The 14,128-nt window shown below is 39.8% G+C and overlaps 1 protein-coding gene across 3 annotated transcripts in view; it reads right to left on the reverse strand.

Moving 5' to 3' along the window:
• Positions 1-5,115: 5,115 nt before the first annotated feature.
• Positions 5,116-14,128, reverse strand: part of mboat2 (membrane bound O-acyltransferase domain containing 2) — a 125,955-nt gene continuing 116,942 nt past the window's right edge. For all 3 annotated transcript variants that reach the window (XM_008117707.3, XM_008117702.3, XM_062983525.1), the window contains 3 exons: positions 12,570-12,702; positions 7,330-7,481; positions 5,116-6,475 (listed from right to left, as the gene is read on the reverse strand). In XM_008117707.3, the coding sequence (XP_008115914.1) occupies positions 6,241-6,475; positions 7,330-7,481; positions 12,570-12,702 (520 nt within the window). In that variant the 3' untranslated portion in view covers positions 5,116-6,240. The remainder of the gene's footprint in view (positions 6,476-7,329; positions 7,482-12,569; positions 12,703-14,128) is intronic.

Below are 14,128 nucleotides of genomic sequence, written 5' to 3' on the forward strand. Positions count from 1 at the left end.
TGGAATCTGACAGAGGAAAGTTCTAGAAGGGGGAAATGATCAATTCCTAGCTGCAACCTCCACCCTAAGACTTTTCTGACTGTCCTAATTCCAATTCCCAGGAAAGACATTTCAAGGAGCTGCAATTAGATAGGGTAAAAAAAAAACCCCAAAAAACCCCTAGACTGATGTGACTTTTGCTCATGTAACACACTGAACATTTGAAAAACAACTGCTCATTGAATAGTACAAATATCTGAACAGCAAGTTACCAATTCTTTACCTTGTAAGGGCAATTCTAATGTCACTTTTCTACCCACACGGGATGTTGGTCTAATGCAGGAGGAGTACAGTGCATGGACAATTATTTCTTGTGAACTCAGTTGTTCATTTCATCCAAATTTAGGATCAAAAACAGAAGACGTGGCAAATATTTGTATGCAGATTTAAATTTGGTTTTGAGGAAAAACTCTCATCTGAAATATTTTTCACAAACCTAACCAAAACAGTAGCCAAAATTAGCCAGCACAATTAACTGCATTGGAAATTAAAAGCATTTTAAGCACTGCTTTAAGACATCATATTAGAAGCCTGCAAAGTATCCTGAAGGAACCTATATATTCATGTATACATAGAAATTTTAGTCAAAAAGTCATCCCCACAAAACTAAGTTGATTTATTCATGGATCAATGTAAGGACTGTACCTTAACTCTTTAGCAAAAAAGGAACCATCTTCTCCCCTGAGTAGAGTAGTAAAAGGAAAAAGCTTACTCTGCCCCAGAAGAACCCTAAAGAAGCACCGATTTCCTGTACTCTCTACTGTGGCATCACTTTTGGCCTTATTGAATGCCTGGATAGGGAAAGGATGGCTGGAACCCGTCTCTGTGAAATGACTGACTTATCCTCGAGTCATATAAAAATCGATCATTTTGGCCCCAAAACCTGCCTTTGACTTATACATGAGGTCAATGAACACATGAATATATATGGTACAATATCTGATACAATGCAGTATGTAAGTGTAGCAGCAGTTAAATTTTATAATTAGTTGGCCAATAATGTTAACTCCAGCCCACAACAAAACCAAAATTAACTTAGCTTGGAAGCATATAAGACGGATTAGACAACAGTTAGTCTTCACATTTACTGGATTGCAACTCCCATAATCCTTAACTATTGGTTGACCATGCTGGCTGGGATTGATGAGACCCCATAGTCCAAAAGACCTCAGGAAAATGCAGGTGCAGAATCCAAGAGAGGAATTTGAACAGTACAACACAAAAAACAGTCCTGCAACCAACCCATAAATGAGAGTCCTATGACATGCATGGGTATGTTAGGACTCCGAACAAATGAACTATGCAATGCTGCAGGAAAAATAGCAAAGAGATCTGAGGCATTGTAAAAACAAAGCTCAGGATTCAAGAAGGCCTAGAGATTCTCAGAAAAGCAATGAGTGATATACATGTGATACACTGGTGTTCCAAATTTTCCTGTTTTGCCACAGTTCCATGGGTGCTTGCAGAGAACTTCCTTTACATTTGGAGTGTCCAGATTAAATCCCAGATTCTTCCAATTAAAACAGGAGTGAGTTCAGGGGGCCATGCTACTTCTTCCAGAGAGTCACATTATGCCACCTTGGTTGCTATTTCAAGTAATCAGAAATGACATTATGCCACACCCAATCGTATTATGGGAAATCAGTTTCAAGGCAAGTACTTTTAAAAGCACTTCTCAACTATTTTCCAAGATAAACTATATCCTAGCCTATTTAAATTGGCTCTGTGTATGTGTGTCAGGGCCTCTTGAAAGTTGTCAAGGTCTCAAGGGCCACACTGAACTCCCCAAAAGGGAATGCATTTACCTAGAGTGTACAAATTCATACCCATAAATTTAAAGGATCAAATAGCATGAAAGACCTCTTTGCAAGACCCTAGAAAGCTACCAGAAGTTAATGATGTACGCTGCAGATGAACAATCACTCTATCACACCCTCCTGTCGCCACTGCCTATATCTCAGGCCCGCCTTGTGGGAACAAGGGAGAGGGCCTTTTCTGCTGTGGCCCCCCATTTGTGGAATTCACTGCCTATTGAAATCAGGCAAGCCCCCACTCTTTTAGCCTTTAGGAAAGATCTAAAAACATGGCTCTTCCGGTGTGCTTTCGGTGAGTAACTGTTATACACTTCTTTGGTTACTCCCCCCAACATCTATCCTCTAGACTGTTTCCCTATCTTATGTCCCTGTTCCCCGTGGTTTTATTCTTATCTCTTTCTCACCCCAAGTTTTAACTGAGTGTTCATGCGGCCCGCCCTGTTATATTGTTTTTTTTATTTTGTGTTGTACTGTACATTATTATTTATTGTATTGTTTAATTGTATTATGATATGTTGTTTTATATTTTGCTATATTGTATTGTCCTGGGCATGGCCCCATGTAAGCCGCCCCGAGTCCCCGTTGGGGAGATGGTGGCGGGGTATAAATAAAGTACTATTATTATTATTATTATTATTATTATTATTATTATTATTATTATCATCATCATCATCATGATCTAAAGTAGCTTCATCTCTTTCTATGTTATTTTGGAATTGGAGAGCTATCAACCTCAGGAGCATAACTTGAGGCAACAATAGATAATGTATGCTCCTTCAAATGTTATTAGACTGAAGCCCTCATCACCCCTCCCTATGCTAGGTAAGATTAATGAGATACATAGCCCAGTAAACTCTGGAAGGCCACCTACACTTATCCATAGGAGAATAGATGAGGACAAAGATAGTTGTTACAATGAGCCATATCAAGTCCATCTTAACACCAAGCAACCAGAATTCTGTTCAAAAGGCGTGATGTATACATACACCTTATTAACAACAACAAAAAGAGAGAGACACATAAAAAATATGTTTAGCCAACAATGCTACACTGAATAAAAAAGTAAAATAAATGGTCATTTCATTTGTGGTGCCAATCTGAAATAAAATACCATATACAGTGTTCCCTTGCTACTTCGCGGTTCACTTTTCGCTCCCTCGCTGTTTCGTGGGTTTTCAATTAATATTAATGTACACGTTTATCACGGCATTTTCGCTGTTTTGTGGGTTTTTGCAGTGTGCAAAGGTTGTGGAAGGGGGGAAGGGAAAAATAAAGGGAGGTGGGAGGGTAGGGAAGGGTTGGAAATAAAAAAGGGTAATTTAGCTTCCATTCTTCTTCTCTGCCGGTGTACGGTATATTGTAACTGCTAAAATAAAGTACACACTGCATTGTAGTAAGTGGTCTGTGGTTTGCTCTCCTCCACACATAGAATAAATATAGTGTCCCTATTTCGCAGATTTTCACTTATTGCGGGTGGTCCTGGAACGTAACCCCCGTGATAAGTGAGGGAACACTGTAGGTTGATCTGGAGTGCTGATATTTTGAAGTAGTTTCCTCAGGACCGAAATCATTATTTATAAATAAAACTATCTGGAATTACAATAATGCCTTTTCTCTTTTTTACCCACATGCAATCAGTCAAGACTGAATCTCACTCAACTGAAGAAACTGTATACTACTCAGAAGGAAGTCTCCTGAATTCGATGAGACATAATCCCAAATAAGAAAGAGTAGGAATGCAGTTTCAGCTTTCCATATTTAGTTTCAACAAAATTAAGAGCACCTTTGAGACTAACTAAGAAGAAGAAATATCTAGCAAATGACTTTATGGATGCAGTCTACTTCAAAAGCTTGCATCTGAGATGAAGTGGACCATGTGCTACAAATTTCTTATTCCCAGTAAAATCTTAAGGGTGAAACTCGATTCCTTTACAACTTTGTTGTAACCTTTAACTAGATACAGAAGTGATAGATTTTGTAGAAAAGTCAAATCCAGTTCTTAGTGATATATGTTTTTTAAAGCTACAATTTTAGACCTAGTTGGAGAATAAACTGCAGTGATCCAGAACAGAATGGGAGTTTAAACACTATTCCATGGAGGAATCACTGCCACTTACTCTTAAAAGAAAAGGCAGTGCACTCCATTTGGTCACTGTTATGTATCAGGAAACCAGACCGCTATTCCTGGGACTAGATTGTTCTGTTTCTGCTGGGAGAGATCTTAAGATAGGTGCACACACAATGTACACACTCCTCTGTGCAGAATGCATCAATACAAAAGGTATTTAGCACTGATTCCCCTCATTTCTTTAATATAACGACAACAAAATAGTATTGTAGCCCTACTTCATTATACAGATAATGGTCACAAATACATGTAAGAGTTGCTCCTATGTCATGGTTGCTTAGCAGTTAATCTCATCACCACCGATGTGTACAGTGCATATCTCTATGGGGGAGCGGTTTGCACACACTATTGTATGCACAAAAGCACCCATGGAGCAGCACAGAATTCAAGGTTGCTCCAAAGCTTTTGCATGCACAGTTTACTCAGGACACATCACATTCCAGGACTGAGCAACTCACATACTGTAGTAATGAAACCACTTCATATAAAGACTGAATAGAGATAATGGTTTTACATCATTTCAGCATTTCTAATGTTAATATTCACACCATGACTTTTTGAAAGTGCAGTTACTTTCTGTACAAATAAACATTTCCTTCTATTTTTTTGCAACTGCCATTGTTTCATTTCCTCGCAAAGAAGGCACCTGTCTCCAGGTATCCACAGATATTTCGGAGGCAGAATATAGAAGTGGAACACTCAACAAAAATATTTTGGATTTCCTACTCTTGATTCAAATCTGATCTGTGATAGTTATGATCCTGCGAGGTTTCTATATTATTGGCTTTCTATATCCTGAAAGAGGAAAATGTACCCTTCTGTGCTCATTTGAAATATTCAATTATGCACTGCATAACTGCTTATGTTTTATAACATTATCAGGAAGAAACTTCACTTTATTTTAATAATAGGCCAATCCCTATTTTAATTACTTTTGCTGTGACATTTCTTATATTTTAAAAGATGGTGTAATGCATTTACTAAAAAAAGACAGCAAAATGGTGTGAAAATAAGCAAATAAAAATTATAGCCCTTTCAGCACTCCTTTAGCTGTTCTTTGTTAATGTTCACCAAAAAGTGATTAATATTTATCAATTCCTCGTTATACTTTTAAAAATAAGAATGCAAAAACAATAATGATTGGGAACATTTTATCAAAAAGTACAGTATGATCTCCATGTATGAAAACCTGATTTCCTAAATCACAGGTATCCAGTGTTATATGGTACATACATAATGTTAAGGATGAGCTAGAAAATGCCTATTTAACAATTCCACCCTTTGTTTAATATAAACTGAATTAGAACCATGAAATAATTTGACTATACTTATATCATAAGCACCATCCCACGCTAATTCTTTATGCCTCTGACAAAATGTCAAGGTAACTGCATCTGAACTTCACTTTTTGTAAAATAATTTGTACATGGTAACAAGAAGAAATTTTGCTGTGCTGTCACCATTTTAACAAGCTATGAGATGTTGACTGCCAGTTTGTTTCTCAGTAAAAAGGTTGTGTTTAGTGAAACAACAAAATAAATATGCCAGATTGTTTAGCCCTGGGAAAAATTACTTTTAAGGTAAAAATAAAATTTTCAAAGGGCTCCCTTGTAATGCAAAAATTTATCAGTCAAAATTAACTATAATTTGACATTTGCAATGTTTGCAGTTCTGTACTCTACACATATGATATAGCAAGAAAACTCTGGGAAAACTGAGATACTTATTGCAAATTCCTTCTTAACACTTCAAACATTTTTCTCATTTCCCTATTTTGTCCCATCGGCACACTAAAGCTTATATTTAAACTATGCTTCCCATATTATATTAAGCATGAAAATACAAATTAGAAACTTTATTTCAGTAGATAGAGGGCTTAAGGCAAGGCATTCAGTTTAAAGATATTTTCTTTCTTTTACTCTGGATTGACACAATTGTTCACAGCCCCCATCAGTGCCTTAAGATACACAATGTACATTCTGCAAAAGGGCACACCAATGACCCAAGGGACATACACTGTCAAGTCCTGAGTGCCCATTGAAATAATGGTAATATTTTCATATAAGGCATGATCCGCAGGAACATGGCACGGGAGACATTAATCTGCTTTGTTTTTATTCTTACTAGTGTATTCAATATTCTCTAGTGATATAGCATTCTTTTCTTACTAACCATCTTTTCAGACAAATACAAACCCCTTTAAAAGGTGCTATAAATGGGCTTTGAAAATATAAAATATATCCAACATAGCATCTTGAATCATTGTTTTGTTGCTGTATTTCTGTAGGTGAATTCTGTTTTTTGATTGAAACTATTTGCCAAAAAATGGCTGTTATGTCCCATACTGCTTTTTTCTTCTACATCATTATCTTCCGGCTTTTTCGACCGTGAGGGCCTGATGCTTTCTTGGTCTTTATTTCCTTTTTGAGTTCTTTTCACTGGAAATATTAACAACACTAAAATGCAGGCAAGGTGAAGGCAGAAATACCAGGAGCTAAGAGAAGAGATAAAAAAAATTGGTCATTATAACTTCATGTTTTACATCTACCTTTCAGTCAGTAAACTTGCTATATGTATGACATATTGTGTTTTGGGTACATATCCATAATAGTTTATAGTTTATTGGTCAAAATACAGGTACTGAGCTGTATTTTGATAGTTCAAACCATTTCTTTCATCTCAAAGAGAGTGAATAGATTTACTCTCCCGCCCAGGCCCTAAAACATTCTGGTAATGGGAGAGTTTTCCTGTCTTCAGGAAGTTGCTTTTTAACACTAGAATAAAACAGAAATTCCAGCATTTCAAGTCTACACAGTTGTTATGTGTAGAACTGAGATTGAGAAACATACTTTTTACAAAGGGCTCCTGATGCTATAAAGAGGCACAGTCACATACATCAAAGGAAACAAAACATTTAAAAGAACAGGGAAGGAGACTAAAGGAACAACAGACACCAATGGAGACTGAAGAAGCAACGCGAAGATGAATGATGAGGAGGAAAATATGTTTCGTTTTGCTTTGTTTTAGACAGAGCAAAAGAGATAAAACGCATTAACTAAGAACTTGAGGAGTGTAGACACATTGGCAATGGAGACATCCCTCAACTTCCTGCTTATGCTGGGGCAATTAAGACAAACTGAGTGTGAAAGGTGTAAACAGAAACATATATGAACATGGAAAAGGTGGTATGTGGGAACTGCTAAAAAATAGTAGGAGCTTTGGTCTTTTCTGAATATCTAGTGCACAAACATATAGGAAGGACCCTTGTGTGTGAAAAAGTTTCTATCATGGTTTGGTTCAGTTGTCAGCAAACAAGAATAAACAACAAGATGTAAAGTGTCAACTTACCTGTAAAACATGTACGATGATTTTACAGAGAGAAGTACAAATGGTACAACTGTATAACTTATTGCTACTTGAGTCATCATCCATGTCATGATATCGTAACATAATTTAATGGGTGGAGAGTCAATGAAGTAGTGCCTAATATTTTTTCTAATCTAAACAAAAAAATAAAATAAAATACTTATTAAGTAAAACAATCTTAAGCATCATTATAGAACATGTAGCAACTTTACACGTTTTACAAGAAACACCATTTGGATACAACCAAATAGAAATTCTTCATTATTAACCTTAATGTCACATTGGTAAGAAACTCTAAAGACATCTTCACACTAGATTTTCTCCTTTGGTATTTTTTCTCCTTTCTAGTTTTAAATTTTACCATAGTGTTTACAGAAGCCACTATCATTTTCACTAGTTTACTACACTCTACATCCAGTGGAGCTAGATTAACATTCACCTGCCCTTTCCCTCTAAACCAAAATTCCATAACGCTTAGAGGGTGAGTGTGAAATGAGTGGAGACATCGCTCTTCCCGCTTGCTCATTTAGAAAAGCAGCGTCAGCCCCAGACAATGGCGACATGTCAAACCTGATGTGATGTGGGCCTCATTAGGTTCCCAGAGCTACTGACAATGGATGTGCCCAAGGTCAGAACTCTGAAAACCACCACTAAATCTGTGTGGTTTAGACATATTGCTATTCTAGTTAATAATCTATACATACTCAAGGCAACAGGAATAGACTGCATTCTATTCCAGAGATTCTTTCCTTTTGGCTTCTTGGAAACTTCCTTTCATATCCATATCAGTTCTACCTAAACCAATACAATCTTTGTACTTTTATAATATGCTTCTCTCCATTGCTACTATCTGGATGACAGTGAAATCCTTCACTCCTCCCTCCTTCAGATCAATTTCTGCTCCTATCCCAATCTCCTTCCCTTTTGCACTCTGATCCCAATTTTCCCTGGGAGTATTCAGAAATTACTGTGGCTGGTAATCTTACAGGACTGCTCTCATAGAGTGGCCTGCTGTTGACAGCAGAATTGTTTCAGCAAGACAAAGGTCTAACAACAGTCAGGTAAAATTGCTGGCAATGTCACCCAAATTTATGTTCCTGGTTTTTCAGAATCAATTACATTTATTTATTTATTAGTTTATAACACCATCAATTAGGTATTTAAGACAACTAACAAAAATAAAACACAGTATTGAAAACAAAACCTTATTCAGTCATAGGTTTTTTATTATTATTATCTGGTCTTTATCTTGTTTTAACTTTTCTATAAGTCACCTTTGGTCCCATGGTAGGAGAAAGGGAGACAACTAAAAGTCTAATAAATAAATAACTGAGATCCAAAGCCAGTTATTCCCATATTTTACTTCTGATCTGGAAGAGCCATGTTTGTTGTCCCACCTGTATGCTGAGAAACTGGGTCTTCGCTTAATTTTTTTTTATACACACATTTTGTGCTTTTTAAAGTCTTTGTAGCAAAGAAGACCATCTGCCCAAGCACAATTAAGTTTTTTTTGGATAAACTCTAGCAGTGGCTTTGAACCTTCACAATCAGTTAGTGCTAGTCGCGTCTATTCCTTGAAATATCAGATCTGACTATAGTGACATATGCCTTAGTTCCATCCCATCTGGATTACTCAAATTTACACTATGTTGGGCTGACTTCGCAGAGCATTCATAAATGTCAGCTAGCTCACAGAACTGAAACAAGACTATGAAATGGGGTTGGCTGTAGGGATCCAACCACCTAGTTGCAACAATTCCACAATACAAACTGAAGCTGACCCTTCCCCCACTACCTTCTCAGGCTCTTCTGTGGGAAACACTGAGAAGACCTTCCTAATGACTACTCCCGGACTTTGGAACACCCTCTCTATTCCATCATGCTTTTAGAAATTAACTCTGCAATTGGTTTATAATTGCTTTGTTTTGTTTATTTTTATGGCATTTTAATTCATTTTAAATGGGTTTAACTCTACCGATCCTTTAATTGTTTTAAAAATAACACACACACATATATAAATGTACTGTCCATTTGTAGGACTGAACTGACAAAAAAAAATCACTGGAGCAAGTAACACCAAATTTGCAACAAAACACCTCACAACCCAAAGACTGACAACCACAAACAAAAAACCTATACACACAGAAACAAGCACTTAAAAAACCAAAAACTAAAGAAGACAAGATAGAAAATGTGTAAGAAATAACCACCTAGACCTGCCCCCCCCCCCCACTGCGCATGGGGGAAAACACTACCAAGGAAGAAAGACTGTTCAATAAAATGCACCTCAAGGGCAGGCCCTGCTTCCCTTTAGAAGCATCCTTGCCTAGTGGCCTCCAAACCCGCCTCGCGAGGTAGGCTGCACACACACCCTATCGAGCCTCCTCCCCAGATTGGCCTATATCTATTTCTTACTTTTTCCCACTCCCTTTTTGGCCCGAATGGTATGCCCCCCTCTTTTCCCTTTACTCTCTGCCCAACGCACACACGTAATACACACGTACTCTGAGGGGGGCAACTGTGTTTATAGCTGAAGGGGGAGCCCAGCACATGGAGAAAAGTAGGTAGAAAGAGAGAGGCAGCCCCCAGGACTGTTCTTCTTGGAGGGGCTTCCCTCCCTCCTCGCACACGCAGGAACACATAGACCACTAATTAGAAAGCAAGGGGGAAGGGAGGATGAGGAAGAGTAGTTCTCCCCCTGGCTGACAGTCAGAAGGGTAGGCCCCACCCCTTTAGGCCCCACCCACTTTGTGTCATAGCAACCCCCTCAGGTACAATGCCACCCAGGGAATAGGCAGGATTCACTTAGGCCTCTTCCACACTGCCTAAAAAAATACAGATTATCTGATTTGAACTGGATTATATGGCAGTGTAGACTCAAGTCCCTTCCACACAGCTATATAACCCAGAATACCAAGGCAGATAATCCACAGTATTGATTTTGAACTGGATTATCTTGTGTCCATACTGCCATATAATCTAGTTCAGTGTGGATTTTATACAGATCTGTAGAAGGGGCTTCATATAATACAGTTCAAAGCAGATACTATAAGATTATAAATATAATATATAATAATTACTGTGGTATAATAATACAGAAGAATATAACCTAAAATCAGGACAGTAAATAAAGAACACACTGAAAATGGGAATTACAGACAGGAAACAACTAGAGACAGCTAAGACCTCCCATCAAAGGATTCCCCCAAGGAGGAAGGAAGCAGACAGGCTTTGAAGCTAAAAGGCCATTAAATGCTAATCAACGTTGCAGTATTCATACTTGCCTCCAACAGACAAGAGTTCTTTCTCCCACCCTGAACATTATTTCACAGGTATATAAACTCCACTTGCCTGGCGGATTCCTACCTAGGGGAATCCTCCGTTGGCCACCTTGAATAGCACTGAACAGCCTTGCAGCTTCAAACCCAGGCTGCATCCTACCTAGGGGGATTGTCCGTTGCCCACCTAGAATAGCACTAAACAGCCTTTCAGCTTCAAACCCAGGCTGCTTCCTACCTAGGGGGATCTTCCGTTAGTCACCTTGAATAGCACTGAACAGCCTTGCAGCTTCAAACCCTGGCTGTTTCTCATTACTTTATTTTCCATACCACCAGACTACACCACAGCAACGCACCGCTAGTATATAAATAGATAGATAAGATAGATTTTTGTAGTTTTATCTGTGATGTATTGTTTTTCATAAGTTGTCACTACAATTACTGGTGAAAGGGGGGGGACTCATCATCATCATCATTGTGGCTCTCCGGGATGGGGCTCGGGGGCACGGTTCTGCTGTGGCTCCAGTCCTTCCTGGAGGGTCGTTCCCAGATGGTGAAGCTGGGGGACACCTGCTCGGACCCCTGGCCATTGACCTGTGGGGTTCCGCAGGGGTCTATTTTATCCCCCATGCTATTTAACATCTACATGAAACCGCTGGGAGAGGTCATCCGGAGTTTTGGAGGGCGTTGCCATCTCTACACAGATGACACGCAAATCCACTATTCCTTTCCACCTGACTCCAAGGAAGCCCCTCGGGTGCTGAACCAGTGCCTGGCCACTGTGGCGGACTGGATGAGGAGGAACAAGCTGAGGATCAATCCTGACAAGACAGAGGCCCTCCTGGTCAATCGTGCGTTGGATCGGGGTATTGGGTGGCAACCTGTGCTGGACGGGGTTGCACTCCCCCTGAAATCACAGGTCCGCAGTTTGGGGGTCCTCCTGGATTCAGCGTTGACGCTTGAGGCTCAGGTGTCGGCGGTGGCCGGGAGGGCTTTCGCACAACTCAAACTTGTGCGCCAACTGCGACCATACCTCGTGAAGTCTGATTTGACCACGGTGGTCCATGCCCTAGTTACCTCCAGACTGGACTACTGTAATGCACTCTACGTGGGGCTTCCCTTGAAGACGGCCCGGAAATTACAACTGGTCCAACGCTCGGCAGCCAGATTAATAACGGGGGCAAATTACAGGGAGAGATCCACTCCCTTGTTTAAGGAGCTCCACTGGCTGCCGTTCATCTTCCGGTCCCAATTCAAGGTGCAGACCATCATCTATAAAGCCCTGAACGGTTTGGGACCCACCTACCTCCGTGACCGTATCTCCTTCCATAAACCTGCCCGTTCCTTGCGATCATCCGGGGAGGCCCTGTTATCACCATTGCCTATATCCCAGGCTCGCCTTGTAAGTACAAGGGAAAGGGCCTTCTCTGCTGTGGCCCCCCGACTATGGAACTCACTACCTACTGAAATAAGGCAAGCTCCCACTCTGTTAGCTTTTAGGAGAGAATTGAAAACATGGCTCTTCCGTTGTGCTTTCGGTGAGTAATTTCTGTCATATATCTCCGTATTACTCCCCTCCGAACATCTATCCTCTAGATTACCCCTTCCAAATGTCCCTGCCCATAGTGGAGTACTTCTCTGTCCCTCTCACTCCGGGTTTTATCTCTGTGTTCAAGCGGCCTGCCCTTGTTTTATGGTTTTTTTTTTTTTGATTTCTTGATGTTCTGTTTATTATTATCTATTGTATTTTAAATGGTGTTATGATATGTTGTTTTTATATTTTATTATGTTGTATTGCTCTGGGCATGGCCCCATGTTAGCCGCCCCGAGTCCCCATTGGGGAGATGGTGGCGGGGTATAAATAAAGTTTTATTATTATTATTATTATTATTATTATTATTATTATTATTATTATCATGCAGAGCACTGATCAACAATACTTACACTTCGTGCTGCTAATGTCATTAGTACCCCTGTTAAGAATGTTAAATAATATCCAGGATACACCCCATGCCAAATCGCTGACAAGATGAAGGTTTGTATCGTTGGACTGAACGAAGCACGTTCATAGCATACTCTAAAAATTCAAAGAGAAAATATAACATGTATGAAAGACATAAAGAATTAATCTTCCTGTTAAAACAGGCATACTGAATATAATTCAATTTTCATCATTCATAATTACAAACAGCATGCAAAAGTCAATCCACTGTGTTCCACTGTATGCTGAGCACATGTAATCCTTTGAGAAACAGATTGCCCAATCTGAGATAAGTTTTGACTACAGGAAAAGGCCATAATTCCTTTTTCACTAAACAATGGTCACTGGAAATATAGAATCCCCTCTACATCTTTTGGGTATAAATTATCCAGGCTGCTGACTTGTTACATGGGCAGATTCAGAATATCCTCAGAATATGGTGAAGCCCCAGTTTGAGACTCAGTTGGGAAGCAATCTTATCTTCGAATATGAACAAAGTGTTCAATTATATTCCCAAAATAATATATAAGTTTTACACCTCACCTTACGGAATCATCCTCCTCCCTCTCTACGATACAATGGCTAGAGGTATTAATTTACTAAACAACATTTTCCACCCTCTCATTTCTATGCAGCTTCTTACAAGCCCTGCAATGGCTCTCAGAAAGATTACCTAGACAATATGTGGGGATTATGGAAGGAAGATTAGTGTTACCCAGAAAAGTAGGGCACAAATCAGACTAATCTGACACAATTCTCTCATCTTCCAGCGGCTATGTTTTCCTCTTTCCACAAAGTATGGGAATGTCATGGTGACTCCTCCAGGGAAGATGAATTTGAGCCTCTCAAACCTGAAGGCAACTTCCCTTTCAAAACCCAGGACCTTCAGATGAAGGTACAGAGGTTTCATTCCAGATAGAGGCAGCTTGGATTTTCAGTTGAAAAACAAATCCAGAGCCCCTTTCACTGTGCAAGAATGATGCCATGGTGCAGGAGTAGCAGGCAAAGGGCTTTTGTTTTTAAATTGTGTCAGAAGCAAATTGAGACTATACTACAAATCACTTCTGGTGTGGGAGTATCGGCCGTCTACAGAGATATTGCCCAGGGGATGCCTGGATGTGTTACCATCCTGTGGGAGGCTTCTCTCATGTCCCCGCATGGGAAGCTGGGGCTGACAGATGGGAGCTCACCACGTCTCGTGGATCTGAACTGCCGACCTTCAGATCTTCAGGTCAACAGTTAAGCTGGCACAAGGGTTTAACCCATTGCGCCACCGTGGCAAAGGGCTAACCTACAAAAAAGGACTCCTTAAGCGTAGTGGTTTCTTCAGAAAGGGAAAGGAGCTGCAGCTGAGCTCTGGCTGGGATCCCAGCAGCTCAGCAATCTACCTCTCACTCTAAGGACTGTAGGGCTGCTAAGAGCAACACATTGAGTGTCAAACCTTGGCAGCTTTTCCTGCCTTCACTGCAAACTGTGTCTCTTGTTATGACGGTATATTTGCCATCAGATCTTAGATTGTGAT

Source organism: Anolis carolinensis, chromosome 1 (assembly GCF_035594765.1).
Source record: "Anolis carolinensis isolate JA03-04 chromosome 1, rAnoCar3.1.pri, whole genome shotgun sequence".
Lineage (NCBI taxonomy): Eukaryota > Metazoa > Chordata > Lepidosauria > Squamata > Dactyloidae > Anolis > Anolis carolinensis.